The sequence below is a fragment of the Rhinolophus sinicus genome, linkage group LG07 (assembly GCF_036562045.2).
Source record: "Rhinolophus sinicus isolate RSC01 linkage group LG07, ASM3656204v1, whole genome shotgun sequence".
Lineage (NCBI taxonomy): Eukaryota > Metazoa > Chordata > Mammalia > Chiroptera > Rhinolophidae > Rhinolophus > Rhinolophus sinicus.
Genome location: NC_133757.1, coordinates 79,281,644 through 79,303,329, shown reverse-complemented (window position 1 = coordinate 79,303,329; position 21,686 = coordinate 79,281,644). Strand labels below are relative to the sequence as shown.

At 54.1% G+C, this 21,686-nt stretch overlaps 1 protein-coding gene and 1 long non-coding RNA gene across 5 annotated transcripts; one reads left to right on the top strand and one right to left on the bottom strand.

Moving 5' to 3' along the window:
* Positions 1–37: 37 nt before the first annotated feature.
* LOC109449952 (uncharacterized) lies at positions 38–3,030 on the bottom strand. The gene is made up of 3 exons (XR_012498061.1): positions 2,789–3,030; positions 909–1,113; positions 38–165 (listed from the first exon to the last, which is right to left on the bottom strand). It is a non-coding gene; the product is annotated as an uncharacterized LOC109449952 (long non-coding RNA).
* A 95-nt stretch (positions 3,031–3,125) lies between these two features.
* Positions 3,126–21,104, top strand: SLC27A1 (solute carrier family 27 member 1). Of its 4 annotated transcripts, none has more exons than XM_019736884.2 (13): positions 3,126–3,415; positions 4,886–5,053; positions 11,719–12,113; positions 12,242–12,403; positions 12,503–12,572; positions 13,459–13,550; positions 13,626–13,735; positions 16,342–16,551; positions 17,276–17,402; positions 17,527–17,664; positions 17,736–17,900; positions 18,289–18,435; positions 19,716–21,104. In XM_019736884.2, exons 2-13 carry the CDS (start codon positions 4,887–4,889, stop codon positions 19,871–19,873), a joined length of 1,941 nt encoding a protein of 646 aa, XP_019592443.2. In that variant the 5' UTR covers positions 3,126–3,415; position 4,886; the 3' UTR covers positions 19,874–21,104. The 4 variants fall into 4 exon arrangements, with proteins under 4 accessions (XP_019592443.2, XP_074194030.1, XP_019592446.2 ...); XM_019736887.2 differs by having other exon boundaries at positions 3,143–3,317; XM_019736885.2 differs by having other exon boundaries at positions 3,143–3,335.
* Positions 21,105–21,686: the final 582 nt, after the last annotated feature.

Here is a 21,686-nt window from a genome sequence, read left to right as displayed (position 1 = left end):
GGTATTGGCTTTAAATGATAAAAAGAAAACAGCAAAATCCTCATTACAAAGAGTTTAATGCACACTGCCAAGGCTCCATTCCAAAAGTATCCCTGTTTCACTCCATTTAGAAACAATTCCCTGGACAGATTTTCCTCACTTTAGCAGTACTCTGGGAAGTCCAACCTGTTGAATAATTCAAGAGGTCACTGAGAGCAAAATCATCCCAACAGTGGAGACCTCTTCTACGATGCTGATGAGGTGCTGGGGTGCCAGGCTTGTGTCCTCAGAACAGTTCTACAAGGTCCATGCGATTTTACCCTATTTTACAGGTGAAGCACAGAGCGTGGGAGAAGCTGACTCATGTAGCCAAATCAACCAGTGTGAATGATATGTCGGGCTGTCAGCCAACTCCAATTTGACTTAGGCTGCCATCTACCCCAGCATTTTCAAACTGCAGTGCCCTTGCCATTTGGGGTCAGATCATTCTTTGTGTGGGGGCTGTCTTGTACATTGTTTAGCAGCACCCCTGGCCTCAATGCACTAGATGCTAGTAACTTACTCTCCCCTTCCCCAGTTGTGATAATTAAAAATGTCTTCAAAAATTATCAAGTGTCCCCAGGGGATAGTCACCTGCTCTAACCCTTTATCCAGCTGTAGTGGGTTGAATGGTGGCCCCCAAAGAGATATGACCATATCCTAACCCGCAGGACCTGTGACTTGACTTTATTTGGAAAAGGGGTCTTTGAAGATGTAATTAAATTAAGGATCTCAAGATGAGATCATCCCGGATTATCTAGATAGGTACTAAATTCAATGACAAGTGTCCTTATAAGAGACAAGAGAAGAGAAGACACAGACATGCAAGGAGAAGGCCATGTGAAGACAGGGGCAGAGATTGGGGTGATGTGGCTACAAGCCAAGCTCACCTGGAGCCTGCAGAAGCTGAAAGAGGCAGGAAGGATTCTCTCCTAGAGCTTCCAGAGGGAGTGCAGTTGTTGACACCTTGATTTTGGACTTCCGGCCTCCAGAATTGTGAGAGAAGACATTCCCGTTGTTTTAAGACAACCAGTTTGTGGTCCTTTGTTATGGCAGCCCCAGGAAGCTCATATCCCTATTGTGGTGGGCACTTGACTGTGGTAGAGAAATCGCTCACTTCCATATGAAATCCCCATGCTACGATATTTTGGTATTTTATTTCAATGTATGCTTCATTTCTCTCCTGGAAAGTTTGAAGAACTCCCTTTGCTGTGGTCCTGGAGTCACCCCAGGAAGGGAGACGTCCCTCAGGCTGTGCCCCAACACCTACTGTGTATCTGACCCCTTTTTTCTTCAGATGAGAAGCCCCTTGTCTTCAGTCTTTGTGCAGTGGGTGATCAATAAATATTTGATGCACAGTGCCCTGGGAGGCGGGAGTTATCACCCAGAAAGCAGGCAAGGTAGAGGAGAGAGGTGACCTGCCCAAGGCCACCAAGCTAAAGAGGGGCAGAGCCTGGTTTAGCCTTGCAGCCTGAGTTCTGTCTCCCTCTATAGGCCTCAGTTTCTCCTTCAGTGAGGTGGGGATAGGTTTATTCCTTAATTGTTCATCCAGAATCCCTGGGGACAGTTGTGTGTGAAAATGAGTAAAGGGAAACCTCACTAAAATGGAGTGAGAGGGCCATAGGGGGGCGCTCTCACACAGTACCACTCGATGTCAATTACAGACGCCAACAGGAAAAGATGTACATTGCGTCTCTTACAAGAAATCGACTACCCTAGTAACCCAGCCAGTGAGAAACGGTTATCTCCCTGAACTCTCACTTTTCTTCATTGGACTTTCTCTCAAAACAACCCTTCCCACTTTCTTCTTTTTTCTCCATAAAATAACGTTCCCTTCCTTTGTGGGACTTGCCTATGGCTTTTGCAATAGCTTGCTTGTCCCAAATTTCAATTCTTTGCTGTTCTCGAATAAACCTATTTTTGCTGGTAAAATAGCTGTTTGATTTTTAAGGTCATGTGTTTTGGCATTAGAAATTTTTCGTATCTTAGGAAGTAACTGAGGGCAAAAACTGCCATGTGTTGCATGACGTCCCTGGGGGAGAGGGGTAGCCCTTATGTAAAGGGGTAAAGAGGCATAAAAAACGATAATTGATCAATGGAAACAGCCTGGGTCAGCACAGGGGAAGTGGTCCCTTCACTCTAGTTGTGACACCACCTTAAGTAAAAGTTGGGTTTCCAGAGCCTTTTGGATTTCAAGATTGCGGACTGGGGACTGCTAAGAGTATCTCCAGGAGCTGTGGGCAGAGCTGTAAGAGATAGTCAAGTTTACTATTCAGTCCGGACTTTCAGTGTACTTAGTGAGATAAGGGGAAGAAGAAGAGGCAAAAAAGGGGGAGAAAAGGAGGAGGGAAAGCTGGAGGGTAAGGGGTTGGGGACAGAGAGAGAGGAGAGAAGACAGAGGAGAGGTGAAGTGGGGATGGGAGGAGGAGGTATAGAGGGAGCAGAACGGGAAGGAGGAGTGGGTGGAGGAAGGGAAGGAAGTAGGGGAGGGGGAACAAAAGGGGACGTGCAGGAAAGGGGGAGGGGAGGAAGAAACAAGCAGAGGGGGAGGAGGATAGAGGAGGAGAGAGGGAGGAAGCCGGAGAAGAGGGGGAAATCAGGGCAAGAAGAAGGGGGAGGAGTAGTTTAGGGAGAAGGAAAGGGGAGGAGGAGGAAGGGCAAGCTCTCAACCCACATTTGTGAATTAGTGAATTTCAACTCGGAGCTGTAGGGACAGCTCCAGTCCTCAGTTTCTTTACCTGCAAAATAGGAGTAATCAAAATAGTGCTACCTGGCAGGATAAGAGTCCAGCTAGTTACTGGTCCTTGCGACGCCACTGACTCCTGGCCAAGAAAGTAGTGGGCCAGTGGCTGGCTCTGGGCCTGTCCTCCGGATCTGCCTCCTCAGCCCCCATTCCACCACTCTGGGCGGCCAGCAGGAACCAATGACAGCGTGGGGAACGAGTGCCTGCCCAGCCCTGTCCTCAAATGGTGCTGGAAGCAGGCCTGGGCCGCCTCCCAAGAAGAGCACAGGGAAGGTCGGCCAAGCAGGGCAGAAAACAAGCAGGGGTGGGGTGGGCAGGGGGCCAGAAGAGGAGGAGTCTGCAGGGAGGGATCCAAGGCTGAGGCCCGCGTGGACTCAGACCAGGCACAGCAGGGCTCAGGAGTCTGCAGAGACGGAGACCCCCTTCTCCAACGCCCCCACCCCTTAGGGCCCACCTGCTGGGGTTAGGTTTGGGGTTTTCTGTCTTGACCTGGTCATCCGTGCCTGCCTCCTGCCTGAGCTTCTGGGAGCCTACGAGGGAGCAGCCAAAACTGAGGGTCTGTGAGCGGCTCCAGGTCAGCCAGGGTATAGGGCAGTGTGCAGTCAGGACAGAGCAGTCCCCACCTGATCTGGAGTGAGGCTTTTGGGTCTCTGGGTAAGCATTTAGGACCTTGGGGTGGAAATAAAGGACTCCTGTGGGCGGGTGGGGGCCTGGTGTGTGGATTTTGTTCTCCCTGGTCTCCTGGGGTGTTACATTGAGACTTAACTGACAAGATTTTGGGATATGGATTTGGGATTAGATAGGTCCTTGAAATATATCTTTCACACTAAGGTGGAGTTTGGATTTAGAAACTTCTGGGTAGAAACTAGGTAGGGTGTGAGTTTAGAACTGCCTGGGTCCCTGGAATGTAGGTTTAAGATTGAAAAGGCTTTGGGCTTGGATTTAGGACAAGCTGGGGAAAGACTCCAGTACAGGCTGGGCCCGAGTGTGAACTGCAATTTCCCAGTCCCCCAGGGTAGGAGCCCTGGATGCCATCTAGAGCGGGACTGCGAGCGCCAAGGAGCCACGCCTTTCGGTTGCGGGAAGCAAGCGTTTCCTACACGCTCCGCGTGGGGCGGGCGAAACTTCGTTGTCATGGAGACAGCGGCTGTCTAAACCGGACCGTTCTAGCCTCCGGGTCTCGTTAGCTGTTGTCTCTCTGGTCCAGGCGCCCTCTCTGTGGTCGTGGCCTCCAGAAGGGGGCGGGCCTCCGCTATGCGGCTGAGGGGCTCTGAGCCAGACTGGTCGGAAGAGGACCTTGGGGTGGGCCTGGGCGGGCTGGTGGGGCGGGGCCTAGGGCTCTTGGTGGGCCTGAGGGAGGTCCGGAGGGTGGAGCGGGTGACCTGGGACGGAATCTGTGGCTGGGAATGCCAGCCAGCCCCAGGACTGGGGGCGGAGTCTGGCTCAGAACGGGCGGGGCGTGTGTTTATGGGCGGGGTCAGAGGCTTATCCTGGGGGTGGGGCCAAATGAGTGGCGGGGTGGTACAGGAGGGACAGGTGGCACAGGTGGTACAGGTGGTGCAGGAAAACCCGGGACGTGTGGTTGGACAGGCTTGGGGTCAGGAAGGGGGGTGGATCCTGGAACCGCGAACAGCGACAAGGTCATGGCATAGGGACGGAGTCCGCTGGAGTAACTGGAAAGGGCCTGGGTTTGTGGTGGGAACACGGTGGAGCTCAGGCTTGGGGGCAGAGTCGTGAGGGTGGAGCTTGGGTCTGGTGTCCCACACCTAGGTTAAGGCACGGGACAGGGCTTGACAGTGACTGACAGGGTGGAAGAGATGTGTATGGGGGCGTGGCCTGTACTAATGATTGGCGGAAAAGCGTGTGTCGGACTAGAAGGAAGGCCTGTGCTTAGCCTTGGACGGGGCGGAGCCCTGGGGGGGCGGAATATAACCGAGATGTGGCCAATCCCAGGCATGGGGGCGGGGTATGGTTCGGAGCAGGTGGGCCTGAGAAGGGGCGGGGCCCGGCTCCAAGCGGGAGGCCTGGACTCGCCCTTGGGGGCGGAGCTCATCCAGGGAGTTGAACTAGCCCTGGGGGCGGGGCCGGAGTGATCTGAGGCCTCAGCGCTCTCCACCTCCCCAGGATGCGGGCTCCGGGTGCGGGTTCGACCTCCATAGCCTCGCTGGTGCTCCTGTGGTTGCTGGGGCTGCCGTGGACCTGGAGCGCAGCGGCGGCGCTCGGCGTGTACGTGGGCGGTGGCGGCTGGCGTTTCCTGCGCATCGTCTGCAAGACTGCGAGACGCGACCTCTTGTGAGTGCAGCCCTGGCGTGGTCCCCGGCCGTGCGCCCTGGGGGCTAACACAATATAGAGACAGAGTGCGGGGGCCCTCAGGGCCTGGGGGGAGGGTTTGGAGACTGGGGGCGGGGCTTGGGTGAGGGCGGGGCTACGGGCTGGGCCTGGGCCTGAAAGAGTGACGGGTTGGGGGGTTAGGAGGGGACCTGCAGGGGACGGCTTGAGGGTCTCTGGGGGTAGATGAGTAGGTTTCAGTGTTCTTGAGGCTGTGGCAACAGAGGGCTGGAGGGCAATTTGGGGGTCTGTGGGGAGTTGGTAGAGAACTGGGGCTGATTGGTGTTTGGTTTTATCTGTGGGGCCTTGGTGACTGTGGAAGGCCTCTGTGGACTCTTCAGGGATTCTGGCAGGTCCCTAGGAGTTCACAGGGTTGACCAGTGGTCCTTGGGGGCTTCCCAAACACTTTGGGTCTATTTAGGGCTTTTGAGAGGATGAAAGGGGTTCTTGGGGTGTCTGTAAAGGACTTTTAAGGTCTTTGAAGGGTGGGTGCCTCTTCTGGGCCATTTACAAGTTTCTCTGTGGCCAGGGGCTCTTGGAGAGTTGGTGCCTTTGCGGGACTTTGGAGGTTGTTCAGGGTCTCTGGAGAGGTTGCTATGTATTCCAAGACTTGTTTGGTGGTCTCTGGAGACTGGGATCTCAGGAAGAGATTCTGGTGTCGTATGCAGGCATCTTGGAAGGCCTCTGGGGTGTCTCTGAGGGCTTTGCTCAAAGGAGCTGTTGGGGATTCTCCTGGGGTGAAATAGGTGTTGCTGGGGGTCCCCATAGGTGCAAATCTCAGTAGTAGTCCCTGTGTGGGGGAGTATGTGAGGACCTGCTGTGGGTCTGCCAGGCTTGGTGCCTTTGCAGGTACCTTCTCCTCCTGGGGACACGGGGGATTAACCCATTGTAAGGGGGAAGAAACAAGTTCTATTAGCATCAGGGATGGTGTGGAGCTGGGAAAAGTTCCACTGCAAATTGACTGGTTCTGACCTTCTAGAACCTGTCCTTTCCTCTTCATGCTCTGGCCCATGCCCCTGCAGATTTGACTGTGTTCTCTGTTCACTAATCCTCCACAACCCCCATTTTCTGCAGGAGAAAGACTCAGCCTTCAGAGGTCCTGCTGCCCTATCCCCTGCTCTCTAACCTCTCCCCATAGGTTCACCTGGCCCCCAAATCATCATTTTTTAAATAAATTTTATTGGGGGAACATTGGGGGACAGTATGTTTCTCAAGGACCCAGCAGCTCCAAGTAGTTGTCCTTCAGTCTAGTTGTGGAGGGCGCAGCCCACTGGCCCATGTGGGAATTGAATCCGCAACCCTGCTGCGCAGAGCTCTTGGGCTAACCAACTGAGCCATCCGCCCCCGTGCCAAATCATCTTGCTTTGTTAGACTCAGGCTGCTTCATCTGCCTGGAACACACTGGGCCTCCTGCCTGGTGCCAGTTTATGATATTGCCTCTCTGAGGGGACACTCTGCTGAATTTTCCTGCTTAGCACCCTTCCGTGGCTCCTTGTTGCCCTTAGAATCTAGACCACACGAAGTTTCTGATCATGTCCCCAACCTCCTCTCTTTTGTCACTCTTGCAGCTACACTGCCCTCTTTGTTGTTTCTAAACATGCTCAGCTTTGTTTCAGCCCCAGGGCCTTTGCACTTGCTGTTCCCTCTGCCCAGATCACTCTTCCTCACTCTGTATTTTCATCATGCCATGGCCTAAATGTCATGTTCTCATAGATCCCTTCCCTGACACGCATCTCACACCCCCCATCCCCTCCACATGCAAACCTTGTTGCTCTCAGGCAGAGCAGCCAACATTTACAGAGGGCTCCCTTCATGCCAGGTGCTGTGCTAAACATGACTCCTTCAAACCCTCCCTACAATCCTGCGAAGTGGGTGCTCTGTTGTCCTCATCTTACAGATGAGCAGACTGAGGTACAACATGGTTTTGTCACTAGCCCAAGATCACACACACAGGTGGCAAGTTCATGGGGACAAGATTTGTACCCAGGCAGTGTGGTTCCAAAACTTGACTTGTAACACTAGCAGCATTTATCATTTGTAATTATCTAATGAGCCTGCTTTCTTGCCTTTTAATTCTTGGGTTTCGCTCCCCATATTAGACTGTGGACCCTGTGGGGCCTCAGGTGGAGACTGTGTTGGTTGTTGTAGCTCTGTGGCCCTGGCCTCCACTCAGGTTTGAACATAACAGGAGCATGGTTGGCAGTCCTTCCCTACCTTCTTGGGCTCGCCCAGGCCCAGGTGTGTCCCGTGGAGGCAGGATTATCCATGCCTGGCCCTGTCTCCCCTGGGGACAGGGCAGGAACGGGGTCCACTCCAAGTCCTTGACACAGGGCTTGACACACTTTTCTGTAGGAGGCAGCCTTGCAGATGGCCCCACCTCCTGGTCTTCATGCTCTTACCTGATTCCCTTCTTTTCAGAGTGGGCTGGACCTAGTAACTCACTTCTAATGAATAAAACGCAGCAGAAGTGATGGGATATTACTTCTGAGATTAGGTAATAAAAAGGACTGTGGCTCCCATCTTGGGTGCCTTCTCTTGGGTCACTCCCTTTGGGAAAAGCTGGCTGCCGTGATGTGAGGCAGCCTCGTGGAGAGACCCACATAAATGAACTTGAAAATGAATTATCTGCTAGTGAAACCTTGAGATGACCACAGCTTCAGCTGACACCTTGATTGTAGTCTTACAAGAGACCCCGAACCAGAACCACCCCACTAAGCTGCTCCCAGATTCCTGGCCCACAGGAACTGTGAGATAATAAATACTTCCAGTAGTAATTTGGGGGGTAATTTGTTATGCAGTAGTAGCTAACTAATGTAGCTTGTATAGTCCTCTCTGTGTACCAGGCCTTGTTCTAATGCTCTCCCAGCCCTGTGAGGAAGGAATATTTATGAACCCCATTTTACATGTTGGAGAACCAAGGCACAGAGAGGTGAGGTCATTTGCCCAGGAACACACAGCCAGGAAGGGGTAGGGCTTCAGAGTCTGTGTTCCTGGCCTCTGTGCTATGCCGGGGTGGTGGTGGGGCCTGAATTTGGACCCTGGATTCAGAAAATAATTTAAGCACCCTGCCCCAGTTCTCCCAACTTGTCCTGTAATCATGGCATGAAATCTGACCACATTTAACCTTGTTGGTTTCTTCCTGCCCCCAGTGAAAACAGGAGGGGGCAGAGGAGCAGAGGGACTAGGAGAGGTCTTGGGAAGGGCCCAGAAGCAGAGAGTGGCCACTTTGTCCCCAGGGTGGGGATGGCTTGGGCTGCTGCCCAGGCATGTGGCTGGAGCGGAGCACTGGTGTCCACTGCCCGCCTGTGTGGGTGTGCTCCAGAGAGCCTAGGGACTAAGGCAGGATGGACAGGAGACAGGCCATGAGGGTTGTGCCCCTGCTCTGAGTGCTCACATACCCGGAATGTGACCAGCTGCAGCCTCAGTTCCTTTTTCTTACTGTGTCATCTGTGGACGGGGAGCTTCCTTGCAGGGGCTGCTTCCTGTGTTTCCCAACCTCGCTGATGGCCCTCTCCCCATGGCTATAACAGTAGTACTTCTATGGGCCTCTTGGGGTGCTTTATCAGGGAAACTCTAAGGACAGCTGGGCACACAGTAGGCACTCAAATGTGTTGATTCTGATGCCATCAGCTGGCAATGGGTGCCTTGGTGGCTATGTAAGCTGGTGGTTAGGAGCTTGGTGGCTGGACCCAGCATGTCTAGCTGTGGATTTTGGCTGTGCCCCTTCTTGGCCCGTGGACCATTGCCCTCTGTGTCCCAATTCCTTCATCTGTAAGAACAGTCCTTATGCAATGCCTCTCCTTCAAGAAGCATGAAGTAATCACCTGCTGTGTGCACCATGGGCACTTGGCCTGCCTTCGTGGCCAGCCTGAAGAGGAGCAGAAGGATTCTGCCAGGGGACCTTGTTCTGGGTTGTTTTGTCCCTGTCTCTTGTGTGACCTTGGGCGTGCTAATTTACTTCTCTGAGCTTGCAGCTCATCCATCATCTGACAAATGGGGATCTTAGGACACTACTTTGGAGAGTAGCCGTAAGTTAGTAAGTTAGCCGGAGAGTTAGCACAGTGCCCAGCACATAGTAGGTACTCAAGAAACACAGAGGCTGCTCATCTTAGCTCCTCTATTTATTAGTTGAATGGATGAGCCATGGGGCTTTGACCAGGCAGGGGGATGTGTAAACAGCTAACTTTTAATATTTTATGTCTTTACTTATTTTTTGTAATAGTTAATATATAATACATGTTACAAACATCAAATGTTCTAGAGGGTTGTGCAGGGAAAATTGACCTCTCTTCAATGCCCCCAGCCCTGCAATTTATTTCCTCAGTGTCTCTTTCCCAAGATATGGTTATGGAAATCTGTATAGACCTTGTCTTGTTCTCTGTGCCTAGAAATGTGCACATTTTCCATCCTGTTTCGCACATTTTCCAGCCTGTTCCTCACCTGGTGCTCTCTTTCTTCTTTCCACCATCACTTGTAATTTTCACTTTTAAGTAAGTCACAGAAGATTCAGGATGAAAGACTCTAAGCCAACTACCTCAAGCAGCAAATGCCTGCCCCACACCCTCTGCCCGCATTTTCCTTTCCATGCTGGGAATGACTCTCGCCTCTTGTGTAACTCTGACCCAGTCTGGCCCATTTGGGGAATCTCTGCTGTTATGGGAGAGCAGTGGGCCGAGCCCTGGGAGGCTTTAGGGTGGGGGGCAGGAGCAGCAAGGATGTTTGGAGGACCCCATTGTTTGGCAGGCATTTGGGGCTACGCATAGCTCAGTGCTGGTGGGTAGCATGTGTTTGGTTGCTGGGGTTCCGCAGGGTCACAAAACCCTGGTACTTTCCCAGTAGCAGATGAAGGGGCTTCCAGGGGCCTCCAGAGTAAGCAGTATGACCCAAGCAGGAAGTTTCATAAATCTCATCAGAACCCTGACCCCTTGTTTTTAAAAACTTCAGATGCCAGCGGCCTGTATATCCTCTCCCGTAACAAACCCACCTTCCCACCGGGACCTCATCTCCCTCCACTCCCTCTCGCCTGATTCCCGCCACACTGACCTCTGCTCTGGTTCTCAAATGTGCCTCATTCCCCAGGCCCATTCCCACCCCATGCTCTTTGCACTCACTGCTTGTACATCCCAGCTTTCCCCATGGCTACTCCTTCTAGCCTTGTCAGGCCTTGCTCAGACGTGACCTGCCTGCCTGTCTCCAGGGCCACTGCCACCCCTGCCCCTGTCCACGTCTCTATGACTGCATTACCAGTCAGGGCCTTGTCACCAGCAAGCACTTCCCTTGTGCTCGTTCATGTATGAGGAGGGAGTTCTCTCTCCTGGGAGGACTGTGAGCCCCTGAGGGTCAGATATGGTCATCTCTGAGCTGAAAACAGTGCCTAGCACACACAATAGATACTGGTACACATCAGCTGCCTGCGTAAATGAAGGAGGAAATGAATGAATGAATGAATGAATGTCAGTGCTGAGGTCTGCTGTGGACATGTTGAGTCCAAGGATATAAGGAAGCCGTTGCAGGGAATCAAGGAGGCAGGGGGGACGTAGCGGGGATGCAAAGGATGGATTTGATAATGAATTTGACGTTAAAGCTGGTGGGACACGATGGCTAGATGAGGCCTCAGTAGGGGCAAAGTCAAGACTATGCCTATATTGGGTAGGGAAAAGCAAGCTGCTGGAACAGTCCATTCCCCAATGCCAGTGGCTTAACCCAGCTCAAGGTTACCTCTCAGAGCCAGAGACTCTGGGTGGCGGGACAGGGAGCCATATTAAAGCCTGGGGAGCCACTTGTTTCTTGAGCTGCTGCCCTAAGAAATGCTGGATTTCTTGGTTCTGTGATCTGAAGCAATTTTTGTTTACTTAAAACAACAAAATAATTCATTTCTTACTCATCTGACGGCCTGGCATCGTGGTGGCTGCTTACCTCCACATGATCATGGAGAGACCTGACTACTTCCAGTTGGGGGTCCTGCTCCCTCCTACTGTGTTTCTCCGAAAATAAGACCTAATTTTTGGGGAAACATGGCAGTATCCACTAGCTGGTGGGGAAGGGGGAGTGAGACACCTGCTTCAAACGCTCATCACGTTGCATCTCCTCCATCTCTCTACTAACAGGTCTTGTAGCTTCACCTGGGGCAGAGGCCGCTTTTTCCCTGGCCACCTGTGCCTGGTGCCATCCAGTGACTAGAGGGTGGAGCAGCTGCCCAGCTCAGGGCTCGACCCTGGGCCCTGGTTGGGGCAGGTGGAGCATAAGGGGTAGAAGCTAGAGGTGGTGGGGGTTCAGCGTGGGGCACTTGGGACGTCCCAGGGGAGAGAAATGAAGACAGGACTAGGCCCTCAGGGTCACCGAGCAAGCTGGATGGAGGAAGGCAGAGCAACTCTGATTTGTACCGCACGGCCTGGCCAGCTTTGAGAATCCATCCATGTCCTCTGGGCTGGTTGGTAAATGGCCTTTAGTGCCCTCAGAGACCCACCAATCAAAGAGTCCTCTTTGAACCCTCACCGCCCTCAGGGGTGCAGGGACCTTTTCCTCTGCTTTCTCCAGATGGGGACACGGGGCGGAGGCTTGGGGGCAGAGGTCATCCGGGGCTGGGCCTGGTACCCAGTGACACCATCCCCTCCGTCCCCCCCTCCCAGCGGCCTCTCTGTGCTGATTCGCGTGCGCCTGGAGCTGTGGCGGCACCAGCGCGCCCACCACACCATCCCGCGGATCTTCCAGGTCGTGGCTCGGCAGCAGCCTGACCGCCTGGCCCTGGTGGATGCAGGCAGTGGCGCGTGCTGGACCTTCGCTCAGCTGGAAGCCTACTCCAATGCCGTGGCCAATGTCTTCCACCAGCTGGGCCTCGTGCCAGGCGACGTGGTGGCCATCTTCCTGGAGGGCCGGCCCGAGTTCGTGGGGCTGTGGCTGGGCCTGGCCAAGGCGGGTGTGGAGGCTGCGCTGCTCAATGTCAACCTGCGGCGTGAGCCCTTGGCCTTCTGCCTGGGCACCTCGGGCGCCAAGGCCCTCATCTTCGGAGGGGAACTGGCAGCGGGTGAGGCTGGGTGTGGGCATCATATTGGGCAGGGGCCTGGGGCTGCCTGGGGCAGGCAGATGGTGCATCCCAGGCCTTGGGAAGGGCCTGCCCATCCTTGACCATGACACGTCTGTTTGGGGCTGTAGCGGTGGCTGAGGTGAGCGGACAGCTGGGGAAGAGTCTGCTCAAGTTCTGCTCTGGAGACTTGAGTCCTGAGGGTGTCTGTCCAGACACTCAGCTCCTGGACCCAATGCTAAAGGAGGCGTCCACAGCCCCATTGGCCCAGTCTCCTGGCAAAGGCATGGATGGTGAGTCCAGGGTAGGGGCCCCCTCCGCCATTAATGCCCATCCTGTCCCCTCATTCCGTCTGCCAAGCACCCAGTTCCCAACACTCGCATCTCCCACAGATCGACTCTTCTACATCTATACGTCAGGGACCACGGGGCTGCCCAAGGCTGCCATTGTCGTGCACAGCAGGTAAGGGGCCCTTGGGCACTGTCCTCAGCCCAGAGAGTAACTCCAGACCTTCTCTACAGCCTGACCCCCAAACCCTAGCTCCTGTTGGGGTCTGTGGGCATCTTGATCCCAACCCCATAAAAACCAAGGCCCATCCCAGGAGGCAGTGGTGCCCTATGCCTGGTGCTCTGGGCCCCCCCGTTGCCCTACTTCTTCCCCACATCCAGCCCTTCAGCAGAGCCTGTCCCCTCAATTTGTCCACTTTTTTCCACATACCCCCCTTCACTTGGACCCCCCCCAACCCTCCTCGGCCTCCTGCCGCCCCCACTGCTGTACCTGATGTCCCTGCAGCAGCCACAGGCGTGTTTAGAGTCCTAAATCATACCTCCCCTGTGCCAAACCTCCCTGTGCTTTCCTCGGCCCTCAGAATAAAATCCCCATTTGTTTTGTGTGGCCCTGCCACTTCTCTGATGTCGTTTTCTTCCTCTCTACCCCTTGCTCACTCCCTTCTTGGCCCCTCACATTTCCTCAGACTGGCCAGATTCCTTCTGGCCTCAGGGCCTTTGTTCGTGCTATGCCCACCACGTGGGTACCCTTCCTTAGCTTGCCTCCTCAGCTCCTTCTGGTTAGGTCTCAGCTCAAGTGTCACTTCTCCAGAAAGGCTCCCCACCCTCCCTGGCTGTGTCACCTTCAGCCTCTCTGTCTCCTCTCCCTATTATAGTCCTCAGGGCACCCAACATTATGGAAAATTTCTCTTTATCTGCTGCATGTGCGTCTCCCACCAGCCCCCTGCGAGCTGGGCTGGCTCAGCCTGGCTCCCTCCTGTGTCCCCATTCCCAGCTCTGTCCCCTCACTCCCATACCCTAGGGGACTGTAGTCCCAGCCCCTGCACTCCCTGCACCCACAGGTACTATCGCATCGCAGCCTTCGGCCACCATGCCTATAGCATGCGGGTGGCAGATGTACTCTACGACTGCCTGCCCCTGTACCACTCAGCAGGTACGAAGAGGAGGTTTGGGCAGGGCTGGGTGGGGTTGAAGACTGGGGACCCCTCACTAAGCTTGCCCTCTGTAGGGAACATCATGGGCGTGGGACAGTGTCTTATCTACGGACTGACTGTCGTCCTCCGCAAGAAGTTCTCAGCCAGCCGCTTCTGGGATGACTGCGTCAAGTACAACTGCACGGTCAGGCCCCACCCCCTCCTGCGGGTCCACCATGATGGCACTGCCTGCTCCCCCTTCCTCTTCAGGGCCCCTGGATGGGGACAGAAGGGTGGCCAGTGTTTCTTGAGCATGTGCTCTATATCCAGCGCAGGGTTAAACCGTCCATGTGTAAACTCACTGGCTCCTTATAACCTCTTGGAAGTGGGCAATGGCATCATGCCTATTTTGCAGATTGGGAAACTGAGGCTTGTAACAAGGCTGGGATGGGGCCCAGGTTGCCTGAGTTCCCTAAGGCACTGCCTCCCTGTGCCTTGGGCCCTGTCAGGGAGGGTCTTCCCTGCGGGTGGCTGCATGGAAATGAGACTAGTGGGTGTAATCACTGCCCTGGGCTCTGTAAGGCCACAAGGTATGGGGCTTCCAGGAGGGGTGAGCATGAGGCAGAGGAGGAGAAGGACATCTGCAGTCCTGGAGAGCAGGTGGGCTAAGACATATCCCTTCCTCTCCTTTCCTCCCCTCGGTGAGAAGAACCCAGGCCAAGGATTTTAGTGCTGTTGGGGTGGAAATACAGGTGCTAGCCCATTTCTCCAGCAGGAAGGAGGGAAGGTTGGGAGAGAATGGGGTGTGCCAAGGGACTGGCAAATTGGCAGGTACCACCCCCCCTTGGACAGGTGGGGCCCAGAGAGGTTCAGCCACTTGCCCAGGTCACACAGCTGGGCAGGGCAGGGGCTCTGGGCAGAGCATCCTGGGGTACCCTGTGGGGCAATGACTGTGTTCTGCTCTGCTTTTGAGGATTTATGCTCCACTTGTAGGAGAGGTCTTGGGGAAAATTGCTAATCTGAATCTTGAAATGCAGAATCTGGTTTTTAAAATGTAATTATTGAGAGTTACAAATACATACAAATGTGGACAGAAAAGTATAGGGGATTCCCAAGCACCTGTCACTGGCTCCAGGGGCCATCAATCATTCTGTCCTGCCCCCTTCACCCCCACCCACATTCCACTTTCTGTATTGTTATGAAGCCACCAGACAGCAATGTGCTTTTTGCGTAGATGTTTCAGGAAAATCTCTGAAAGATGAGGACTATTTTTGTTTTTTAAACTGAGGTGAAATTCACATAAATAAAGTTAGCCATTTTAAAGTGAACAATTCAGTGACATCTAGTACATTCAGTGTTGTGCAACCGTTACCTCTATTTAGTTCCAGAAAATTTCCATCCAAATGGAAACCCCCTCCCCATTAGCAGTCACTCCCCATCCTCCTCTAATAACCCCTGGCAACCACCAATCTGCTTTCTGTCTCTGGATTTGCCTGTTCTGGACATTTCCTGTAATTGGAATCATACTGTGTGTCTATTTGTGTTTTGTGAGGACTGTTTTTAAAACAAAAGATTTAAAAGCAGGGTCTCAAAGAGATATTTGTACAGCCATATTCATAGAAGCATTATTCACAATAGCTAAAATATGGAAGCAACCCAAGTATCTGTCGACAGATGAATGGAAGAGCAAAATATTTCCCCATCCATACAATGGAATATTATTCTGCTATAAAAAGGAAATTCTGACACCTGGTACAATGTGGGCAAACCTTGATCACATTATGATAAGTGAATACGCCAGACACAAAGGAACAAATACTGTGTGATCCCACTTATATGAGGTCCCTAGAGGAGTCAGATTCATTGAGACAGGTACCGTGTTTACCCAAAAATAAGACCTAGCCGGACCATCAGCTCTAACGCGTCTTTTGGAGCAAAAATTATTATCAGACCCGGTCTTAATTTTTGCTCCAAAAAATGTGTTAGAGCTGATGGTCTGGCTAGGTCTTATTTTCGGGGAAACACGGTAGTAGAATGGTGGGTGCCAAGGGCTGGGGTGGGGGAATGGGGAGTTAGTGTTTAATGGGGACAGAGTTTCAGTTTGGGAAGATGAAAAGTTCTGGAGATGGATGGTGGGATGGTTGTTCAACAATATGAATGTACTTAATGCCACTGAACTGTGCACTTAAAAATGGTTAAGTGAACGTGGTTAAGACAAAGTGCCTTTGTCTTTCCACACCCACTCAGATGTATACCCTGAGTGTACACAGACACCCTGACACCAGTCATAGCTGGGGGTCCAAGGTTGAGGATCCCCTCCCAGCTCCTGTCCAGGTGCCGCCTTCATGGGGCACCAATGAGCAGGTGACTCCGTGGACAACTGGAGCTGGGTCTGCTGTGACTTCAGGGAGGCGACAATGAGCACATACCTGACGGTGGTCCCCTCCCAGGAGCAGCCTGGACAGCCTGGGCTCAGCTGGCCGGGCTCTCAGGGTCAGCGTGGGACAGCAGAGAGCACATGGGCTCTGGGCTGAGGTGGCCTTGTGGGGTGTCAGCACTGTGGCTTGCCTTCCTGCCTTGCGTGGGGTGCAGGAGGTGCGGGATAGAGACTGCAGAGGGGAGTGGAGGGACCCAGATGCATCCACTCGCATAGAAGGCACATCTGTACCCTTGAGAGGACTGAGCTGTTTCCCCAGTTATCATCCTTAGGGGCCATTTTTTTATAGCACTATGGGTGTGGGAAGGTGTCCTGGGGTGTCGAGCTCTCCTCCAGCTCTCGTGACCGCTCATGGAGTGCTCCCCCTCTGCCAGGTGGTCCAGTACATCGGGGAGATCTGCCGCTACCTGCTGAAGCAACCAGTGCGAGAGGCGGAGGGGCGGCACCACGTGCGCCTGGCCGTGGGCAACGGGCTGCGGCCGGCCATCTGGGAGGAGTTCACCAAGCGCTTCCGCGTGCGCCAGATTGGCGAGTTCTATGGTGCCACTGAGTGCAACTGCAGCATCGCCAACATGGACGGGAAGGTAGGCACAGCGGGGCGCCAGCCGTAGGTCGGGGTATAAGGACCCCTGTGGCCCCGGGGTTCACAGGAGGGGGTGTATGGGTGGAGGAGGGGGAATCTCCTTGGACGACTCCCCACGAAAGGCACACGGGGACCCTCCTCCAGCGTGCAGTTAATCATGTGACTGTTGCCCTTGCATTCAAGTCCATGGTGTGGCTGTGTGCCCTGGGCACGTGCCTCAGCCTTTCTGAGCCTCAATTTACACCTGGGGAAGTGGCAGGGAGAGCAGGGCTCAGAGTCACTTAGGGTAGAGGTGGGGTGCTGATTCCCTCCTACTGGGCAAGTCTCTCAGGCTCCTTGGGCCTCAGTTTCCTCTTCTGTAAAAGAGATTAACAGTTCATTGAGTGTGTTATGCTTATCCAACATCCTGAGCTCAGTGCAGCGCCCCCCACTGGCAGCTCTGTGCACAGATGAGCTCTGTCCGTGCCCCCACGTGGCTCCAGGATCACTCCAGGTGCCCACTTCTTGCCAGTGTAGAGGGTTTTATAGACCAGGCGATGGAGGGGGCATGAGTTCTGGGGGGGGCATCACTCTACTTAATACCCTTATTTTTCAGATCACTCCAGGTCATTAGCTGGGGTGACACTGGGAATGCTCTTCCAGGCCCTGGGGCAGACGAGGCAAGGTGTCGGGGAGGACAGTGTGTCACCCCAGGGCTCCTTGCCAACTCAGTTGCCTTATCCCAGGTCGGCTCCTGTGGCTTCAACAGCCGCATCCTGCCCCACGTATACCCCATCCGGCTGGTGAAGGTCAACGAGGACACCATGGAACTACTGCGGGATGCCCAGGGTCTCTGTATCCCATGCCAGGCTGGTGAGTGCACACAACTGGATCTAGAATCACCCCTCATGTGTGATTTAAGCCTGTCCTCTGGGAGCTGGGGCCCTCACCCCCTGTCCACCCAGTGCAGCCTGAGTGCAGGTGGCCTTCTCCCCAGGGGAGCCCGGCCTCCTCGTGGGCCAGATCAACCAGCAGGACCCACTGCGTCGTTTCGATGGCTACATCAGCGAGAGTGCCACCAGCAAGAAGATTGCCCAGAGTGTCTTTCACAAGGGTGACAGCGCCTACCTCTCAGGTATGCACACTCTGGGGGCTGGCTGTGGGGATGGTGGCTGCCCTCTCACCTGCCCCTCTCCCCTCTGCCAGGTGACGTGCTGGTGATGGATGAACTGGGCTACATGTACTTCCGGGACCGCAGTGGGGACACTTTCCGCTGGCGTGGGGAGAATGTGTCCACCACTGAGGTGGAGGGTGTGCTGAGCCGCCTGCTGGGCCAGACAGATGTAGCTGTGTACGGGGTGGCTGTGCCAGGCAAGCTGGGCCTTCAGGGGTGGTCCTAGGGTATGGGCAGCCCCAGAGAAGCCCAATCAAGAGGAGCTTGGGAGTACAGGGGCCCTTGGGCAATGCACAACCTGGCCAACTGCAAACACCAGCTTGGTGGGAGTCACTGGATCTAGAATCACCCCTCATGTGTGATTTAAGCCTTTTTCCCCATCCAGAAAAATGGGATTATTAAGAGGGACTCTGATCCAGGGTTGCAGGAGTGCAGCAGGAGCTCAATAGAATGTTTGCTGCTTTGGCGAGTGTTAGCCCAGGTGGAAGGGACTGGAGATCAGAGGCCAGGGGCCGCTGTTTGAGTGTATATCTCGTCCCATGGTGGGGTGAAGGATGGTGTTCTTAACCGAGCCTCTGTCTCTAGGAGTAGAAGGCAAAGCAGGTATGGCAGCCATCGCGGACCCCCACAGCCAGCTGAGTCCCAACGCACTGTACCAGGAGATGCAAAAGGTGCTGGCGCCCTATGCCAGGCCCATCTTCCTGCGCCTCCTACCCCAGGTGGACACCACAGGTGCGCGTGCCACCCACCCCCAAGTCTGTTGGTTCAGCAATCATTTACGTATTTGTCCTGGTTCAGGCCCCTGGGGCCAAGTCTGACATAATGGTTCACAGCCAGCAGGCACTGTGGGCTTATGCAGGACCCTTCTCTTGTTTTATTTATATAGTTATTTATTTCCATTGCTCACTCCCACCCCCACTAGGCGTCCTGCAGTGTTGTGTGTCTCTGCATTTTTCTGATGACTAGGAAATTTGAGCAAATCATCTCACACCTCTGATCTTTCTCAGATCTTTCATCCATCTTTGTATTGCCTCTCTCTTTCTTTTTGATTTGTGGGAATTCCTCATAATGGTCTGGATGTTAATTCCTTAGCAATTTCAGACATTGTAAGTTTCTCCTCCTATTTGGGAGTTTGTTCACTTTGTCCATAGATGGCCTTTGTTAGAAAGACTTAGTTTTGACACATACTTATCCTTTAAAAAAAATCTGGGGTGGCCAGTTAGCTCAGTTGTTTAGCACGTGTTGCTACCAACACCAGTCGATCCCTGCGTGGGCCACTTGGAGCTGCAGCCTCCTTAAAAAAAAAAAAAAAAGTCTTAGGTTTATGCTTTTGAAGTTTTGTTTTAAAAAAACAAACCTTCCCAACTCTAGAACGCACAGGTGTCCTTCCTCACTTTTTAATACTAACCCCAACCTTTATCTTTCATAAAACTCTTCTTTAATTGTTCACTGAGGGAGTGCAAACATTTCCTTAAAGCCTGGATAGTAAATATTTTCAGTTTTGCTGGCCATACAGTCTCTGCCCGAACAACTCAGCTCTGCCCTGTAGTACAAAAGCAGCTTAGACCGTGCATGAATGAATGGGCATGGCTTTATGCCAACAAAACTTTATCTACAAAAATAGGCGGTGGGCCAAATTTGGTCCATGGCCTGGGCTGTAAATTGCTTGGCTCTAAGTTGCCCTGGGCTGTAAGTTGCTGACCCCTAACCTATTGTGACAGACCTTGCCATGCCTTCATCTCTTGGGGGGTGGACAGGTGTCCAGGAAGGGAGTACCCAGAGTTTCAGGCTGTGATGGGGGTGGTCAAAGAGGCCTCCCTGGTGGAGGGGGCATGAAGCTGGAATCTGAAGGACAAGAGGGAATTGGGCAGGCAACACGGGGAAGAATGTTCCCAGACGAGGGGATGGCCTATGCAGAAGTCTGGAGGAGCAGGAGAAGATGGTGAGTTGGGGGCTCCTGGAAGCCTCCTGCTGAGTGCCTACCCCTCCCACCTCCACCCACACCCCCACAGGCACCTTCAAGATCCAGAAGACGCGGTTGCAGCACGAGGGCTTCGACCCACGCCAGACCTCGGACCGGCTCTTCTTCCTGGACCTGAAGCAGGGACACTATCTGCCCCTGGACCAGGATGTCTACACTCGCATCTGCTCGGGTGCCTTTGCCCTCTGACACTCCTCCTCTGCTGTCCAGAGATTCCTGGCCAGGCCTGGCAAGCAAGGTGGGCAGGAGCCAGACAGCTCTGCCCTGTCCTGGGGCCGAGAAACTGGACCCCGGGAAGAACCCGTGTCTCTCCCCTTCCCTCACTGTCCTCTGCCTGCTCCCCTGCGCGCTCTTCTTGCCCTGCTCTGCCTTCTTCTGCTCCTGTGTCTGTGTGTCTCTTCTCCCTGCTTCCTGGCCTCAGCCTCCCTGCTGTGCCCATCTGCCCTTATCTCTTCCCTCTTTTCCTCCATCTCTTCCCTTTCTCCTCCCCTGTTCTGTCAAATGCAGAGCAGACATTCCCTGGGAGTTGTGGCCTGCGTGGGGCCTCCATCTGTCATCCCCGTTGGATCTTAGACCCAGAATGGGGCCTCCCCACCTCCCTCTCAGCTGTGCCTTAAGGGCCCCCACCCAGTCCAGGCCTCCTGAGGCTGCTGGGTTTCAGGATGTTGTAGCCCTGTGTGAACTCCAGGCAGGCCCCTGGCCCTCCCAGCCAAATGGAGGAGCTGGGGGTGGTCTTCCCGTCCCACACTGGGTGCAGGGGTCATTGGCAAGGGACCTCCAGGTCAGCTGGAAATTGCTCCTAGGTTGGGCCAGTTGCCTTTGGTCCTTTCCTTGTCTGGTGGGTCTCCTGTGCCATCTGCCTTTCCTGATGCCCTGGAAACTTCCAGAATCGATGGTGACCACTTGGATGTTGCCCCTGTGTAGGTGTCCCTGTTCAGGCATCTCCACGGAGCTCCTGCTAGAGGGGCCCTGAAGACTGTGCTAGGTGGCTGGTGGGCCCACCAATCCGATACTCACGCTGGCAAGGGCCTCTTGGATGTCCCCATCCAGTGTGGCTACTTTGGGAGAGGGGGGATATCTGCTGTTGGTGGCTTCTGAGATGGCCTCAGGTTCCAGCTGTTGAATGTCCCTGCTGGCCTTGCTAGGGACAGCCCAGACTCTGTGTTGGTGGTGACATCCCACATAACCCAACTGAGATGGCTTGGACATCCCCATCGCCTTTGTGGGTGGCTCATCCCGGACTCCTCTTGTTGGGACCGGCCACCCTGACCACCCATCAGTCCCTCCAGCAGCATTGTCCAGCACCTTATACCAGTGGGGCCAGTAGTGAGTGACTGTGCATTGTTTCACGTGGGCCTTTCTAAGCACCAAGGTTGTTTCCTAGTTGAATTTAAGAAATAAACCTGCAGAGTATCCAGTGCCTGATGGGAGCCGAGTTGTTCACTGTTCCACGTGGCACAGAACACGTCTGAGTCTTAGAAGTCAGGACCTTCACTGGGGAACATGCTCACCAGACACAAGCAAAGCAAACGCGGCCTTTTCTTGTCCCATTGCCTGTTTGCCCACCTGCACGTTATCTGGGGACATGGGGACTCAGGTCAGCATTCTTGCCACCTCCCTGTAGCCTCTGGGGCCTCACAAAGCCTTGCACCAGCCTCAGTGGTCCCAGGGGAGGGATGGGCAGTCTGCCTGTGGGTTCCAACAGCTGCACAGGATGGCCCAGAACAGAGGGTGTGTCCTGGCACATCTGGCTGCCCCAGGAAGGGTTCCCCTCTGTGTATGGGGCCAGCAGGTGTGGCTGTAACTCTGGGTGAGAGCCACTGGGCCTGAGAGGGTAGCTATCTGAACTGGGATGCGAACCCAGGGCATCCAGCTCCATAGTCTACACTCTCAACTTCAACCTTCTGCTGTGCCCCCTCCAGTATTACAGTGTGTCTTATCTTGTCTCCACTTCAGGGGACAAAGGAAGAAAGGTTTGTGACAAGGGAGCATTGACTGGGAG

What these genes read in the sequence shown, in the direction of transcription:
- SLC27A1 (XM_019736884.2), top strand. Translation starts at nt 4,887, where the DNA reads ATGCGGGCTCCGGGTGCGGGTTCGACCTCCATAGCCTCGCTGGTGCTC. An exon ending in TGACAGCGCCTACCTCTCAG is followed by an intron (nt 17,665 to 17,735) that starts GTATGCACACTC and finishes CCCCTCTGCCAG; the next exon opens with GTGACGTGCTGGTGATGGAT. An exon ending in GTACGGGGTGGCTGTGCCAG is followed by an intron (nt 17,901 to 18,288) that starts GCAAGCTGGGCC and finishes CTCTGTCTCTAG; the next exon opens with GAGTAGAAGGCAAAGCAGGT.